Here is an 18087-nt window from a genome sequence, read left to right as displayed (position 1 = left end):
GTCTTTTAGCCAAAGTTCATCAAGCAAAACCCCCTCGTAAGAGAAGATATTGATATATGCAATGGAAGGGACCATGAGATTTGGTTATAATATGGAACGTGCTATCACAGTAGTTGAGGTGTACAGGAGAGAGATCTTTGAGGGGAAGCTAACCAAATACAACTACTTGACTTATGTAGCTTCTTGTCCCTCATTCTGTTTTATGATTTGATGTTCACTGTGCTTTGCCTTTACACTACTTCTCAGCTACACTTTAAATGGTGGCAAGTCAAATCAAAGAATTATTAGAATCCAGAAGGTCACAGGGAGAAAACGCTAATCATTTGCAACTAGGGCAGGCCATGGTGAACCTGTTTTAAAAATAAACTTGCTGAATTCAACTGTGTAAAGCAAGAAAATAGCAAAATTGAACCCATTCATAAAAGTCAGACCATAAAATCTTAGACTTTTTGGAAAAAAACAACTTATGACCATTCATGCTCATTGTACGCAACAGTTTTATTTCCATGCAAATAGTGGAATTTGTGTTTACATTGTACGTTCTAGTTGAGTTTAAATAACATAGTAACAAAGCTTTCCCTCTCGGCATCCATAGCTCAGGGGAAGAGCTAAGTTACTGAACAGTATTGCCAACTGCATACATCCCATATCTCAGTATTTGGGCTTGCAGGTACTTTCCTCACATCATCTGCTGTTTATTTTCCTGAACATACCTTGCAAGGCATGTGTTCAACAGGCTGAATAATCTTGCCTGTTCCGTTTTAGATATCCCAGCAAGCTTTGGCACATAAGCCACACTCCAATTTGGGTGCACCCTTAGATTGTTTTTGTTTTTCCTGATAACTTCTATATATTTAAAACAGTTTTCCCAAATACGTCAAATCTGTAAAATAAGAAGTTCTGTATTCGCCCATGAGACAGTTAAACTGCATGAAGAGAGACGAGTTCGTTATTTTAACTTCTCTCAATACCCATAATACACTCTGGCTGTACATACTGCTGCTGATCATAAAAGACGCAAAATAAAGAAGGTAATATGCTACAAGTACAAAATCAGAATTATTGTATAAATGTAAAAAAATTCTGTAGACTTGACAATGAGTTGCCCTAAAATTTCCACAGCATTTACCTCACTGTTATACTAGAATTTTCTGATGTTAATGTGTTTGAATTCTATGGTACTAAGGTTGGTTTTCACAAATCTGCACTGGATTAAACATAACTAGTGCCAGACTATACACAATTCAACCAGTTATCAAAGCATAGCCTAGACATCTGTGCTGGTGATATTAGTGAAAGCACATTTTATATGTTTGAGATTTGATTCGATTCCCTACAGTGTTGAAACAGGCCCTTTGGCCAAACCAGTCCACACTGACCCTCTGAAGAGTAACCCACCCAGACCCATTTCTCGCTGACTAATGCACCTAACACTATGGGCAATTTAGCATGACCAATTCACCTAACCTGCACATCTTTGGATTGTGGGAGGAAACGCAGACACGGGGAGAATGTGCAAGCGCCACACAGTCGCTTGAAGCTGGAATCGAACCTGGGACTCTAGTGCTATGAGGCAGCAGTGCTAACCACTGAGCCACCGTGACGCCCTGATGTTCCAGTCTTACATTTTAATGAATAAATTAATTATTGTGTGTTGAAATAACAAGCAAAGGAATTAAGAGGATGGGCAGTGGAACCATTACTTTGTCATAACCTTTGGCATTATAAATTGATTTGTTTCCTTGCAGCTTCCAAACTTTCTATAACTCAGTGCTGTGTCTAGTTCACTTCTGGCCATTGGTCTTGCTGTACTTGTCTGCTGTAAGGAACAAGTCTTTGATGTTACTTTACAGTGTGGCAACTGGTAAGATCACAGGCAGAAAGGAAAGTAAAGAAATTGCAGGGCTTGGCTAGTGCTAAATGGAAAAGGGTGCAGTGAGAGAGTATTGAAATCCCAAAGTCATTATTATGCAGAGTGAAGCATCTCTGTCACCTGTATCAGACATACACAGTCGATTAGGCAGCATTTGTGGAGGCAGAAAAAACAGGATTGACATCCCAGGCCGACTGCCCTTCATTTAACACTAATGAAACACTCTCTATTTGATGTCTGTTCTGTTTCTCTGTTAACCGTTGCTATCTAATTTAAAGTTGAGTATTTCCACGACTGTTCTGCTTTTATTTAGACTTGTATCTGGCATCTGTTGTATGAAATATTTATCCACCCATCCACTTGCATTAAGGCCATTCAAAATAAAACAGTCCTATCAACTTTCAGATATAAATGCTTCTAACTTCCAATGAAATGAAATGAAACTGTAAAGTAATCTTAACCCATAAATAGGCTGATTAGAGTAGGACAGATGAGAGAATAAATGTCCTATTTTCCTGGTCTAGGGGATTTGGTGGGGTGGGGGGGGGGAGGGGGGAGGCAATATAACGAAAATTCTTTGTTTTAAAAAAAGCATTCACCAAAAATAGATATGCCAAACAAGAGTACTACCACACTTTTATTTACTTGCACAAAATGAACTCCAAACCACAGGTTAATAAGGGATGCTAAGTAATCATTTAAGTTCTATTTTCAAAGCATTGGTTGGCAAGCTCAAGGAAAATTATTGCCCACACTGGTTCATGCTGTTTATCCAATGAAGCATGGAGGATATTAGAATTTAAAGCAAGTACCTTAACCAGCAGGCTAGAATCACAGAATCCCTACAGTGTGAGAGCAGGCCTTTTCGTCCATTGAGTCCACACCAACCCCATTAAGAACACCCCACCCAGACCCTGCATTTCCCATGGAAACCAACCTATCCATGCACATCTTTGGACTGTGGGAGGAAACTCATGCAGACAGCCGTCCAAGGGTGGACTCAAGCCTGGGTTCCTGGCGCTGTGAGGCAGCAGTACTAGCCACAGCACCCCCTGCTGTAGTGCTCAGTGGAATTTCAATCATTTTGCTTACTAGCGATGCATCTGAATACCATGTAAAACTGCACATTCGTACAGGAGACTTGCCTGGCTTTCTAAGTATGTGGCACTTGCCACCAGGCTGCAATACTCAGTCCTGCTACTGATGCATCTTTACAAACTGCATGGTGTTCTCACTGGGAACATCATTATTCAGTTGAGTTCAATACTCCACTAGCAACTGGAATTCACTGACAAGATCACAAACAGTTCTGTTTTAGTTAACTTTGGGACAAACATCTCCCCAACCTTTGAATAATTTATACCGCGATCTAACATCTAAACACAAGGATTTAATTATTGTTGCTGTTGGCAAGGCTGAAGCGGAGAGCTGGGAGGAAGCCTGGGATTTGTTTTCCGAAGATTGTTCTTGGCTGTGGGACAGATATCTCTGTTGAGACATACAGTACAGCGAGGATTCACTGGCAGGCACATCTGCTGACCAAAGCCCACCAGCAGCCAATTGGTCTCACTCCAGAGCTCCCTGAAAGAGAAAGGAGGGGGAGGCATACATTTAAAAATATAGTTCTTTGTGGGATTTCCATAGGCTGATTCCACAAAAATCAAGTACATGAATTGTGAACACAAAGTGAGATGGATGCAGGGATCCAAGGTTGGAAAATATTTGCTGTAAAAGATGGGGGCAGAGGGAGAGGGGATTCTGTATGGATTTAGAGAGGAAACAAGAGGGAACTTTGAGTTTGTTGTGCAACCACATGATGGAAGGATGCCGCTAGATGCTGTCATGTTGGTAAATTAAATGGTTTAAGGAAGAAGAATTTTGATTTAATGTCAGTGATTAAATAAAACACCAGGGGCAATTTAGTGTGGGAAAAATAAAGCATTCACTGGTGTGTAAGAGCATTTCTGGATGTTAAACAAATAAAAAGTCATCAAGAGCATTCCATATTCAGCCTGCTGTATAGGAAGGCTTCAGGCAATCAATAGAAACATCTACATTCTGCAAAAGAATTAAATCAGGTCATAGAGATGTACAGCACAGAAACAGACCCTTCGGTCCAACTCGTTCATGCCAACCAGATGTCCCAACCAAATCTAGTTCCACTTACTGTCCCATATCCCTCCAAACCTTAGCTATTCATATACCCATCCAGATGCCTTTTAAATGTTGCAATTGTACTAACCTCCACCACTACTTCTGACAGCTCATTCCATACACATACCACCCTCTGTTTGAAAAAGTTGCCCCTTAGGTCTCTTTTATATCTTTCCCCTCTCACCCTAAACCTATGCCCTCTAGTTCTGGACTCCCCCACTCCAGGGAAAAGACTTTGTCTATTCACCCTATCCATGCCCCTCATGATTTTATAAACCTCTACAAGGTCACCCCTCAGCCTCCAATGCTCCAGGGAAAACAGCCCCAGCCTGTTCAGCCTCTCCCTATAGCTCAAATCCTCCAACCCTGGCAACAACATTGTAAATCTTTTCTGAACCCTTTCAAGTTTCACAACATCCTACCGATAGGAAGATGACCAGAATTGCACGCAACATTCCAAAAGTGGCCTAACCAATGTCCTGTACAGCTGCAACATGACCTCCCAAGTCCTATACTCAATACTCTGACCAATAAAGGAAAGCAAACCAAAAGCCTTCTGCACTATCCTATCTACCTGCGACTCTACTTTCAAGGAGCTATGAACCTGCACTCCAAGTTCATTTTTGTTCAGCAACCTTCCCTAGGACCTTACCATTAAGTGTATAGTCCTAAGTTAAAAATCACCCAACACCAGGTTATAATCCAACAGGTTTAATTGGAAGCACACTAGCTTTCGGAGTGACGCTCCTTCATCAGGTGATAGTGGAGGGCTCAATCCTAACACACAGAATTCTGGTGTTGTGTCATTTTTAACTTTGTACACCCCAGTCCAACACCGGCATCTCCAAATCGTGTATAGTCCTGCTACTGAGTCAACTTCGCTCCCTGCAAGGTGTCAACCCATCTTCAATTATTGGTTGTCTGACTGTACTACGTGTACCATCACTTGGTTACATTTAGAGGTCTCCTCCCAAGCCCAGTTTACCGTGGCATCCATTCTTCCAGCGCCAGTCTGCTTTCCTCTGGGGTTTTGGTCTCTTTTTTGACCCACTTCAGTCGATTTGTGATTCTATGCACATGGGTGTCAACACCTGGAATGAAAAATTAAAACAGGCAAAAGGAGTTAATTGGGTGCTGAGGTGGATTAAGTGCTTGTGAAATGAATTTATCAAACCAAATCAGCAACACTATGTTACAAATTTTGGTTTGCATTAAATATCCTCTGGGATTAACTAGTGCTCTTGGGCAAACAAGAGGGGTTTGAGTGGAATATTGAGGGAGGTAATTTAAAACTAATTCATTGTTGGAAAATTGCACCCAAAAAGTGGTGAAGTTACAGTCCAAGTAAAAGTCAAGTTCTATAATCACAATTGCAGAAGCTGCCATGAATCAATGCCACGGCCAACATACCAGAACATAACCACTTATTTGTTTCTCTTTCTATACATTTAAGTCTTGGAGCCAGGGGGTTGCTATAGTAATACAGCTAAAAATAAGCTTATCACCAAAGAAAGCATTTTTAATCAGGGTATCTAGTGCTTCACTTGTGAATAACCCAATTAAAAATCAGAGAAAATGAATTTTTAAAAAGTATACTTAACAATTTATACCTTTCACTGGTGAACAGCAGTTGTTTCCTAGTAATTTTTTTGAAAAATGAAAAATTGTCTGGTCAACTTGCCTAAGAAAATGAATGCAATTTAAAGAGCCTTCCTTAATCATCACACTTGGCGGAAACAGGTAACAGTCACCTGGGAACACGGACAGCTTTGACTGGGATAAAGCATGAACCTTGAACCAGTGGAAACTCAAGTGTAACTGGTTTTGGGTCAAGCTCACGTACACTTAAAATCCATATCATCTTTAAATGCCAATTCTGCCCAAACGGTATTGATATTACTGTTGATATTGACCCATAAATTAGATTTGTCCAGACTGTTCACTCAAGATGGAACAAACTTGGACACCAACATGTGAGACACCTTCATTTTGGGACTCTGGATCCCTGCACATAAGCAGTCTATATGAGAGTAAAAGAATCTCGTAATAATTTAGCAAATGGGAGCTGGAGTGGATCATAAAGCTAAGTGAGCCTCCCATCATATTTTAAAATCGTTGTCCTACACAATGTGTTGCACTAGTCTTTCTCACTTTCAAGACCTGTTTCATGAAGGCACCACAGTGCCAATGACATAATAAACTTATAACCTGAAAGCATCAATTTTGCAATTCTCAATCATTTCCGAAACCTTCCATTGCTTTCGCCTTCTTATCTCTATAACCTCCTCCAGCCCTATCACCTCCAAAATATCTGTACTCCAATTCTGGACTCTTGAACATTCTGATTTTAATAGGTGCAACGTTAACAGATGTACATTAAGCTTATTGGACCCTAAGCCCTTTATTTTTTCCCTTAAATCTCTCCGCCTCTCTCTCTCTTCCATTAAGATGTCCCTTACAATCAATGTTTTTGGACCAAGCTTTTGGTCAAAGTGCCCTAACATTTTTTTTTTGAGTAGCTTGCTGCCAAATTCTGCTTTCTGTTCCACAAAATACTATGGGATGTTCAATTGCATTAAGAACACTGTCTAAATGCAAACTGATCTTCTGTGGTATTGCAAAAGCTCCCAGGTTTGATTCCCACCTCAGGCGGCTGTCTGTGTGGAGTGTGCACATTCTCCCCGTGTCTGCGTGGGTTTCCTCTGGGTGCTCCGGTTTCCTTCCACAATCCAAACATGTGCACATTAGGTGAATTGGCCATGCTAAATTGCCCATAGTGCTTTGGGTGGGCTACTCTTGAGAGGGTCAGTGTAACTTGTCGGGCTGAAGGGCCTGTTTCCATACAGTAGGGATTGTATGATTCAACTTCGAACCTCTGGTCAAAACTAAGGGGGAGGGAGGGGAAGAGGAGAGAGGAGAGAGAGAGAGAGAGAGAGAGAGAGAGAGAGAGAGAGAGAGAGAGAGAGAGAGAGAGAGAGAGAGAGAAAGACAGAGAGACACACAGACAGACAGAGAAAAGCAAGTTTACTGGTTGCTCTCCAGTGACCGATGTCATCTGGAGTATTTCCATGGAGGACAATTATGTATTGTGTTAACAATTGCTTATTTTCTGCTGACAAAACAGTTTGTTTGGAGCCGGTTCTCTCTCTTTAGTGCAGATATGGCTCAAAGGTAGAAGACAGAGGGTGGTGGTGGAGGGTTGTTTTTCAGACTGGAGGCCTGTGACCAGTGGAGTGCCACAAGAATCGGTGCTGGGTCCTCTACTTTTTGTCATTTACATAAATGATTTGGATGTGAGCATAAGAGGTACAGTTAGTAAGTTTGCAGATGACACCAAAATTGGAGGTGTAGTGGACAGCGAAGAGGGTTACCACAGATTACAACAGGATCTGGACCAGATGGACCAATGGGCTGAGAAGTGGCGGATGGAGTTTAATTCAAATAAATGCGAGGTGCTGCATTTTGGGAAAGCAAATCTTAGCAGGACTTATACACTTAATGGTAAGGTCCTCGGAAGTGTTGCTGAACAAAGAGACCTTAGAGTGTAGGTTCATAGTTCCTTGAAAGTGGAGTCGCAGGTAGATGGGATAGTGAAGAAGGCGTTTGGTATGCTTTCCTTTATTGGTCAGAGTATTGAGTACAGGAGTTGGGAGGTCATGTTGCGGCTGTACAGGACATTGGTTAGGGCACTGTTGGAATAGTGTGTGCAATTCTGGTCTCCTTCCTATCGGTAGGATGTTGTGAAACTTGAAAGGGTTCAGAAAAGATTTACAAGGATGTTGCTGTTTTCCCTGAAGCATCGGAGGCTGAGGGGTGACCTTATAGAGGTTTACAAAATTATGAGGGGCATGGATAGGATAAATAGACAACGTCTTTTCTCTGGGGTTGGGGAGTCCAGAACTAGAGGGCATAGGTTTAGGGTGAGAGGGGAAAGATATAAAAGAGACTTAAGGGGTAACTTTTTCACGCAGAGGGTGGAACGTGTATGGAATGAGCTGCAAAAGGATGTGGTGGAGGCTGGTACAATTGCAACATTTAAGAGGCTTTTGGATGGATATATGAATAGGAAGGGTTTGGAGGGATATGGGCTGGGTGCTGGCAGGTGGGACTAGATTTGGTTGGGATACCTGGTTGGACCGAAGGGTCTGTTTCCATGCTGTACATCTCTATGACTCTATATGCACTGTCCTCTGTTTATCTCCAGCATGGAGAATTCTTGGAATGGTACAATCAGAACAGTCTATTGTGATTGCTGCTGCAAATGTGACTACTCAAAGTATTTCTTTGGCTATGAAGTGCTTTCAAGTGATCAGAAGTCACAAAAGGTGCTATATTAATGGAAGTTCACTGTTTGTCCCTTTTCCATCAGTCATAAATTACTGCTGCACATTGCTCAATACAGGAATTTTGTATGTGTGTTTGAGCTTGTGACAACTTGGCATGATCATCTTGGGCCTCACCTCCATTTCCTGTGCATGCACCAACCCCCCTGCCCCCCACAACTTCCTCAGAGTCCAATATCCCTCTTTTCCAGTCTTAAATACTTTCAACAATGATGAAGCTTTCATAACCCTTGTGTGGGGCAAAGAATTTCACAGGTTGAGTAATTTTTCTTCAGCTCAGTCCCAAATGATTGTCCTCTTATTTGGGACTGTTCACCTGTGTTTAGTTTTGACAACCAGCAGAAACACAGTCTCTCAGCACCAACCTCGAGAATCCTGGCAGTCAGTCAATCTCACACCCCCATTCTAAGTGATTAAAGACTTAACAGCAATCTAAGTTTGTTCAATATATTGCATCAGTTCTATGATACTTGAATACTTTAAATTCTGTGTCCTATGACTCTGCCCCACTAGCCACCTAATGAAGGAGCAGCACTCCAAAAGCTTGTACTTTCAAATAAACTTGTTGGACTATAACTTGGTGTTGTGTGATTTTTAACTCTGTCCACCCCAGTCCAACACTGGCACCTCCACACCACACAGAAGACATGGTGCACACTTTAATGTTTAACAGTTAATGAACAGAGCTGTGTAAATAATGGAGGAGCAAGCATGGGAATAAAACAACTGAAAATTTACAAACTTTTCACATGTCATGCTCTCACACCAAGTAGTGCATTCAAGTAGCCGCTCTGGACATACACAATCTAGGCCAACAGAACCAATGCAGCATTAAGGAGGTGTTGCATCGTCCAAAGTGCTTTTGAATAAAACGTTACCCCAACGTCCCAGTTGGCCTCTCAGGTGCATCTGAAAAGATTATTCTAAAGGACTAGGAAGCTTTTTTGGCCTAGGCCAACTTCACTAAAATAGGTCATCGGTTGGCTATCACACTTCTATTTGTGGCAGTTTGTTTTGTACAAATTGGTTGTGGGGTTTCCTTCCTTTTAGCAGTGGATTCACTTTGAAAGAACTGAAATAATCATGATGTCCTGTGCTTATGAAAGGTGCCATACAAATCCAAGCCTTTTTGTTTTCATTGCTACAGATTAGCTATCGAGATTGTCATAAATTCAGTCCTCAATAATTCAGTACTGCACTGTACAGGTCTGGGAGGTCAATCTGACAGACACTAAGCCTACATGGTCTAAGGTCATCTTCTAGACATGAAACACAAAGCCAAATGCTCAAAGGCAAGCAAAGGAAGGAATGCATTTATACAACAGCTTTCATAGCCTCAAGACATCCCAACGCCTTTGCATCATTTCATCAGTTCTGCATTGGAGTGTGCTCAAGTCATATTTGCTAGTCCTCCAATTTACTCAATAGCTGTATTGACTTCCAAGAACCATAAGAATTAAAAAAAAATTGACATATTCAGTTTCAAATACTTATGGGGTTTATTTCCTGATCTGACTCTACACAATGGATGTTTTAAGCATTGGCATAGAGTTTCCAACAAATTGCTTCTGTTCCACCCAGCATCCAGAAAAGTATCAACTTGGATCTCTGCTGTGTAAGCAGTTTGCATCATTATGTATATTTCAAACACTTGTCACCAAGAGAATTGTTAAATTTTAAAGAGCATTGAGAGAACACCGAAAGCTTTTCCTTCAAACTCACCTCTTCAAGCATTAAAAAGAGCTTCCTGACTACTTCACCCATTAGTGCAGGTAGATATAGTCGATGATTTGTACCAGGAGTCCACTAGATTAATATTGAATACAAGAGTTCATGCTGCACTGCAGCACCATCAAGTGGCAGGGACTGAACACACACCATTGTTGCCAGAATAATGCTCTTGCAGCAGGAAGTCTGGTATTTTCCTACAGTGCGACTGCTCTCAGACTTTGTCATGACAGTAATGCCCGTATAATGGCAGATAGCTGATCTGTCTAAGTTGACTCCTTGATTTCATTATGTTACTGGTGCCTGTGGTACTTACTGATGCCAGACACGTTATTCCAGGCTAGCTTCATGATGAGATGAGCCATCTTCGGTCCCACTCCTGGAAGTTTCAGAAGCTCGCTGACACTGCTGGGAATGTCACCATTGTACTGCTCCTTCAAGATTGCTGTGGTCTGCTTGATGTATTTCACTTTACTCTGCATGGGTACATCATATAATGGATAAGGTGTAAAGATAATAACAATCTATCAATTCTGTCTTTCAGTTGCGCCAGCAGTAATCTAGTGGTTATGTCATTGGACAGGAATGATCCAGAAATAGGTGTTCAAATCCCCCCATAACAGCCAAATGATTTAATCTCAATTAGTTAAATAAAATCAGTCATCATGTTAATAATTGTAATTGGGTTATTGTAGATCCTAAGCCAGTTCATTGATGTCCTTTTCCATAGGGAAAATAATCCTCCACTCTTACCCAGCATTTGTTGTCGATTCCTAATTGCCCTTGAGAAGATGGTGAGCCACCTTCTTGAAATGCTGCAGTAGGTACTCCCATAATGCTGTTACTAAGGGAAAGCCATGATATTGATTCAGAGACAGTGAAGGCATGGCAATACTGTTTCAAGTCAGAAAGGTGGTTGGTTAAGAGGAGTCTTAGAGATGTACAGCAATGAAACAGACCCTTTGGTCCAACTCGTCCAAGGGGAATTGTTTCTGTTGCCCTTGTTCTTCTAGGTGGTGATGGTTGCAGGTTTGGAAACTGCTATTGAAAGACACTTATTTAGAGACAAAAAAAAAATTAGACAAGCAGGAGGTTGTAAGAACACAAGTCGGGCAGCATCAGGCGATGGAGAAGTCAATGTTTCAGGTGTAAACCTTCTTCTGAGTTATAACCAAAACAATTGATCTCTCCACTTGATGCTGCTGCCTGGCTTGCTGTGTTCTTCCAGCCTCCTGCTTGTCAATGTTGAAAGGGACTTGGCAAACTGCCACAGTGCTACTCTGATGATACACAAAGCTGCCACTATGTGTCAGTGGAAGCGGGATTGAATAATTACGCTGGTAATGCCTATCAAGTGGATTGCTAGATCTTGGAATTTTTGAGCTCCTTAAGTGGTGCTAGAGTCACACAGAATATATAAGGCTGAACTGATTAAATTTCTGGTTGATGATAACTCCCAAAATGTTGATTGTTAGGTATTCAGCAATAGTAATGATTGTGAATGTCAAGAGGAGATAGTTAGATTCCCGCTAGTTGGAGATTGCCATTGCCTAGTACTCAGGTGGTTGTGGTGTAAAATTCCAAGCAGTGGAATGTGGTGAAACGGTTAAAAAATATGTCCCAATACATGTGTGAATCTAACCGGAATGGAGGTGTTGCTTAGTCCCGTGTGAATCTTCTTATCTGTATGTAACCAGAATGGAATGTGTTTTTTAGCCTTGCTCTGCTGTTCACATGAATGTTTATATCTGGAAAAGAGTATATCAGCTGGAAAAGTCTCCAGTTCGGTGAGTCTGCTCCGGGGTTACGTTTAACCGCCGAGCGTGGGTTGTTGGCAACCGCTCTACGAGAACTGACGGCTCCCAGTTCCGGTAACATGTAGAGTGAGTATAAGCCAGACCCGGGAGTCTGCTCCGGGGTTACGTTTAACCGCCGAGCGTGGGTTGTTGGCAACCGCTCTACGAGAACTGACGGCTCCCAGTTCCGGTAACATGTAGAGTGAGTATAAGCCAGACCCGTTGTGGCGACGCTGCGGGGAATAAAATGCCCATATTCTAGCAGACTCGCCTCTTGGTCGTTTGTTCTGTGTCAGACTACTCTCCTACGAACCTGACCTTGAGAATTTTTTAAAACATTTGGCGTAGTCGAGCAGGGTCAATCGCAATTGAGGAGAGATTTTGATACAGAACAATGTTTTGGAAAAAGACTAAGAAACCAGAAGAACAAACTGTGGAGGTCCCGACCGTCCCGGGATGGCATGACGTGGCAGTTTGTTTGAGAAATGGTGGGGGGCGACCGGAGGAACCCCAGGGTCGCTGCTGTCCACCCTTGAGAGGATCCCAGTCCTGCCGAAGAACCCCTTGCCTGGGGTACAGCGGAGGATGTGGGCATGTCCAAAAAGCTGAAGCGGAGTTAACAGAATTGAATGGGATTGAACTGAACTGAACTGAGTGGAACTGAAGTGAATTAAATTGAACGGAACAAAATGGAACTGAGCTAAATTGAATTGAAATGGACGGAACTGAATTGAACACAATTGAATTGAACTGAACAGACCTGAACTGAGCTGAATTGAACTACACTGAATTGACTGAACTGAGATTAACTGAAACGAATTGAACTGAATTAAGCATAATGTAACACATGTATTGGGCCAAGCAGTGGAATGTGGTGTAAAATTATGTCCCAATACATGTGTGAATCATAATGTAACACATGTATTGGGCCAAGCAGTGGAATGTGGTGTAAAATTCCAAGCAGTGGAATGTGGTGAAACGGTTAAAAAATATGTCCCAATACATGTGTGAATCTAACCGGAATGGAGGTGTTGTTTAGTCCCGTGTGAATCTTCTTATCTGTATGTAACCAGAATGGAATGTGTTTTTTAGCCTTGCTCTGCTGTTCACATGAATGTTTATATCTGGAAAAGAGTATATCAGCTGGAAAAGTCTCCAGTTCGGTGAGTCTGCTCCGGGGTTACGTTTAACCGCCGAGCGTGGGTTGTTGGCAACCGCTCTACGAGAACTGACGGCTCCCAGTTCCGGTAACATGTAGAGTGAGTATAAGCCAGACCTGGGAGTCTGCTCCGGGGTTACGTTTAACCGCCGAGCGTGGGTTGTTGGCAACCGCTCTACGAGAACTGACGGCTCCCAGTTCCGGTAACATGTAGAGTGAGTATAAGCCAGACCCGTTGTGGCGACGCTGCGGGGAATAAAATGCCCATATTCTAGCAGACTCGCCTCTTGGTCGTTTGTTCTGTGTCAGACTACTCTCCTACGAACCTGACCTTGAGAATTTTTTAAAACAGTGGTATATAAATGTTACTTACCACTTACCAGCTCAGACCTGAAAGTTGTCCATACTTTGGAATGTGGGAATGGCATTCAGTGTCTGAGGAATCTTGAATGGCAATTTGCAATCATCAACTAATCTCTCCACTTCTGATCTTACGATGGAGGGAATATCATTGATGAAGCAGGTGAAGATGGGTGGACCGAAGACAACACTGGGAGGAACTCTTGCAGTGATATCCTCAGACTAGGAAGATTGACTTCCAAATAAACTGATTGGACTATAACCTGAAGTGTGATTTTTAACTTTGTTGATAACCAGAACCATTTTCCTTGGTTCTATGATTGACTTCAACTGGTAAGAGTCTTGCTCCTCATTCTCAACATTTTTAGGGTTCGTTGATGCCACACATTGTCAAATACTACCCTGATGTCCAGGATAGTCAATTCAACTCTGAAGTTTGGCTTCATTGTTCATGTTTGAATCAAGATTGTAATGGGATTAAGAATCAAGAGTGCTAACTGACCTTTGACCTAACAAATCAGTTAACACAAAAACAATAAATGCCAGTCTTGCATGTAGTAGATGAATTTCAAAAAAAATCAAGTGAAAAGGAGATGAGATGCAGCATGTGCGAAAGGAAGTGAGTAGAAGGGAAGGGTTTCTTATTGATACCACGAGGTTTCTGAAACTACCATCATTCTCACAATTGTTAGAGACATAAGTAGGTCATTCAACCTTGAGCGTCTTCCACCATTCAATGAAATTATGGCTGATCTGTGGCCTAACTCCATATACCTGCCTTTGGCCATATCCCTTAATACTTCAGCTTAACAAAAAAATTACTATTTCAGATTTAAAATTAATAACATACCCAGCATCCACTATTGTTTATGGAAGAGAGTTCCAAACATCTACCACCCTTTGTAGAAGTGCTTCCTAAGATCTCTCCTGAATGGTCTGGCCCCAATTCTCAGACTATGCCCCCTAGTTGTAAAATCCTCAGCTAGTGGAAATAGCTTATCTTTATGTATCCAGTCTTTACCTATTAATATCTTGAAGACTTCAATCAGATCATCCCTCAACCTTCTAAATTCTAGAGAAAGCAGGTCTAATTTGCAGTAACTCAGATTCACATTGAATAGTGCAACAAGCAGCCTTGAATAAAACTGACCACTGCATTGCAAATGTCTTTGATATTTAAAAAGCCAACTAGCCCACTGAATAATGAATCTGCATGTAAGGAAGTGATTGACAGACAGAATAACTGATCACTTGTTAGATGGTTTGGAATGTGCACATGTTGCACAGAGTAAACATCGGTACTGTACTGGCAACAGGAATTTAAATATTAAAATGTAATAAGTGAAAATTTTCCTCATGATATCACATGCAAATTGTACCCTTTGGCAAACATTGATAGGAAACCGCAAAGCGAAACATTAACACTAAAATGATCAAAAGTTAACATTAAAATTCAGGCATGATTTATGATCTTCCCTTTCATATAGTAAAACTTCCTGAGCTGTTTCATGGTAGAGAACAAATTTCGATACCTACCAGCTTTAGGACAGTGACCAAAACCTTGGTCAAAGGGGTAAGTTTGATGGACCTATGTAAAGAAGCAGAGAGTCAGCGAGATTAAGGAAGGGAACTGCAGAGCTGAGGGCCCAAGTAGCTGAATTCTATTATCAATGGTAGAGCGATGAGCATTGGGATAGTACATTTGAGGAGATGCTCAGTTGTAAGATAGTGATTCAGTAAATGTGCACTAACCCTCCAGAATCCAACTGGATAGATAAGCTCTCCCAGTGTCTTATCATCCATCTTGAGGATGTTGTCCACAGTCAAGCCATGGTCCCTTAGCTGCTTCATTGCTGCAAATGTCACCTGATCCCTGGTTTGGCTGGACAGCATGAGCGACAAAAGCACTTGATACCTCATGACCTGCAGAATTCCAATAAAGACATATCAAAATAGTCAGTGGCAACATTCAGCTGAGGCAGACCCATTCCTATTTCAACTTTGATCTTAACTTCAAGTATGCCTTTAAGTATTAAGAATGAAGGACACTTGTGGGGCATTTCTTTCCTGCTCTCCTTTCTCTCCAGTGGGGGTCGCCCAACATCTGCTATCCTTATCTCAATCCAAATGGCAAGTGTGGAAAGGACACAGACAAGGTGTGTCAGTTTTGTAGCACCCTCATTTCTGCATCAGGAGGTTGTGGGTTCAAGCCCTTCTCAAGGCTCTGTGGCTTTTTCTCAGGTGGCTCAGTTAGCTAGATCGAGAAAGTGAGGACTGCAGATGCTGGAGATCAGAGCTGAAAAATGTGTTGCTGGAAAAGCGCAGCAGGTCAGGCAGCATCCAAGGAGCAGGAGAATCGACATTTCGGGAATGCCTGAAGAAGGGCTTATGCCCGAAACGTCGATTTTCCTGCTCCTTGGATGCTGCCTGACCTGCTGCGCTTTTCCAGCAACACATTTTTCAGCAGTTAGCTAGATGATTGATTTATGATGCAGAGTATACCAACAGCATGGGTTCAATTCCCATGCTCACTGATGGAGATTCTGCCTTCTTGCCACTCACTTGAGGTGTGGTGAAGCTCAGGCTAAACATTCACCATCACTACTCTGTCTCGCCTCAAAAAGCCTCTGGACCCAGAGATAATAGCAACATTACTATAAGATCTTAGAAAAGAGGATGATGAAGGGCTCCTGCCTGAAATGTCGCTGTTCCTGTATTCTGCATTTAAATTTCACCTTCCAAAGTGAACGACTTCACATTTTTCCCAGGTTGGACTCCATCAGTCTCTTATCAGCCTAGTTCTGCTTCCTGTCATGTCTTGTTGCAACTTACAACAACTTTCCACACTGTCCACAGCTCCACCAACCTTTGTGTCATCGACAAATTTACTAACCCACTCTTCCACTTCCTCATCCAGATTTGTAAAAGTCACAGAGCAGAAGTTCCAGAACCAACCCCTGCGGAACAAATTGGTCATGGACTCCAGGCTGAATACTTTCCATCTACCACCAAACTCTATCTTCCGTGGGCCAGCCAATTCTGTATCCAGGTTTCCCAGTATCCCATTCCTCCTTTTTTAAATGAATGAGCCTACCATGGGGAACCTTATCAAACTGAGAAGGTAAGGGCGCCCTCAACGTCGATTTTCCTGCTCCTCGGATGCTGCGCTTTTCCAGCACCACTCTAATCTTGACTCTGATCTCTAGCATCTGCAGTCCTCACTTTCGCCTAGGATAGTTTCCTTGTCAATCCATATACCTCAACGAACAAATAATTACTTATTTATTGCTGTTTGTGAAAGCTTTTTATATACAAACTGGTTACCATCTCCAGATACTGCACATAGTTGACTCTGAAGCACTTTGTGTCTTCTTGGGAGTCAGGAAAGTCGCTATACAAGTGCAAGTTTCAGTTTAGCTACAGGATCTGGGTTCTATCAAATTACCTCGGGGGCTGCAGTTTTGTCGAAGCATTGTTCAGCGCCCATGTGATCCACGGGCGCATCCCTGCCCTCCCTCATCTTCCTGATGTTATCCAACTGCTCCCTCCAGTCCTTGGGCTCCCATTTAGAGTTTGTGTCCTTTTCTGGGGAAGCAGACTGCGGCCGGCTAAGCTTTCGGCCCGAACCGCCAGCAGTCTGCAAGGATTCCCTTTTCTGTCTCCGTGCATTTCCGCGTACAGGAGAGCTGCCAGGCCGGATCGATGAGGCAGCTCCGACCGCGTCTGCTTGAATCTGGAGGCCGGGCTGGCCCACTGCCGGCCTGCCAGCGGCAGGGCTCTTTGCTAAGTTGGAGCCGGGGTGATGATCCCGCTCCCTGGCCACCCACACCCGTCGGCTCATGTTCCGAGTCAGTACGCCTGATGTAAAATAAGGCGAGGTAGCCATAATGCCCACTTTTTGTGAGATGAGAGCTGAGGGTCGCGGTCCCTTTAAATCTCGCGCTGCTAACATGTATCAATCCGGGGGAATGTCACAACATTCGATTCTGGGGCGGGGCTTCGCCTTGGCGCGGTCTGAGTTTACTTTAACTCCATGGTCCTGTTCACTGAATCCCAGCCAAGGCTGGGAATAAGCCTGTAAGGAGAGAATGGTCCTTTCCCGGTCCCAATCTTCCCTGATTTCCATGGGAATACTACTCCTGATACTTTGGGCCCAACAATATCCTTGTACATGCTGCAGAGAATGGGATTTACCCTGTTGCCTTTCAGGACGCCTGACATCAGTAATGGGAAATTTGTTACAATCAGTTGTAGAGAATGCGATTAATGTATATTTGGATAATAATGACCTGATTGGGTCAAATCAGCATGTATTTGCAAATGGTAAATCGTGTTCGACGAACTTGGCGTTTTTTGAGGTTGTCTCTGACAAAGTTGATAATACGGCGCTGGTGGACATAATAAACTTGGTTTATCAGAAGTCTTATGATAAAAGCGCCCAGAGGAAGTTGCTTAACAAAATCAAAAGGCATGAGACAGTGGATAAAGAACCAGCATGGATTAAGGCTTGACTATCAGACAGATTTTGGGGGTGCTGGTGTTGAACTGGGTTGGACACGGTCAAAAATCACACAACACCAGATTATAATCAAATCGGTTTATTTGAAAACATGAACTTTCAGAGCGCTGCTCCTTCATCAGGTGCTCGAGACCTCACTAGAGACCACTTACAGA

General features: G+C 42.5%; 1 protein-coding gene across 1 annotated transcript; it reads right to left on the bottom strand.

Moving 5' to 3' along the window:
* Nucleotides 1-479: 479 nt before the first annotated feature.
* nthl1 (nth-like DNA glycosylase 1) lies at nt 480-17365 on the bottom strand. Its single transcript, XM_043711195.2, has 5 exons — nt 16859-17365; nt 15166-15336; nt 10415-10574; nt 5013-5118; nt 480-3454 (listed from the first exon to the last, which is right to left on the bottom strand). Exons 1-5 carry the CDS (start codon nt 17363-17365, stop codon nt 3268-3270), a joined length of 1131 nt encoding a protein of 376 aa, XP_043567130.2. The 3' UTR covers nt 480-3267.
* Between the last annotated feature and the right edge of the window lie 722 nt (nt 17366-18087).

This window comes from Chiloscyllium plagiosum, unplaced genomic scaffold (genome assembly GCF_037043375.1).
Source record: "Chiloscyllium plagiosum isolate Xiang-an unplaced genomic scaffold, Cpla_swu_hap1 HiC_scaffold_20, whole genome shotgun sequence".
NCBI classification, from domain to species: domain Eukaryota; kingdom Metazoa; phylum Chordata; class Chondrichthyes; order Orectolobiformes; family Hemiscylliidae; genus Chiloscyllium; species Chiloscyllium plagiosum.
The sequence above is the reverse complement of the archived record's forward strand: the minus strand, read 5'-3'. Positions and strand labels throughout refer to the sequence as shown.

Coding starts and splice junctions, on each gene's coding strand:
- nthl1 (XM_043711195.2), bottom strand. CDS start 17,365: ATGTTAGCAGCGCGAGATTTAAAGGGACCGCGACCCTCAGCTCTCATC. Junction 15,337..16,858: donor ACAAAACTGCAGCCCCCGAG/GTAATTTGATAG, acceptor GGAATTCTGCAG/GTCATGAGGTATCAAGTGCT. Junction 5,119..10,414: donor GAATAACGTGTCTGGCATCA/GTAAGTACCACA, acceptor TTTTCATTCCAG/GTGTTGACACCCATGTGCAT.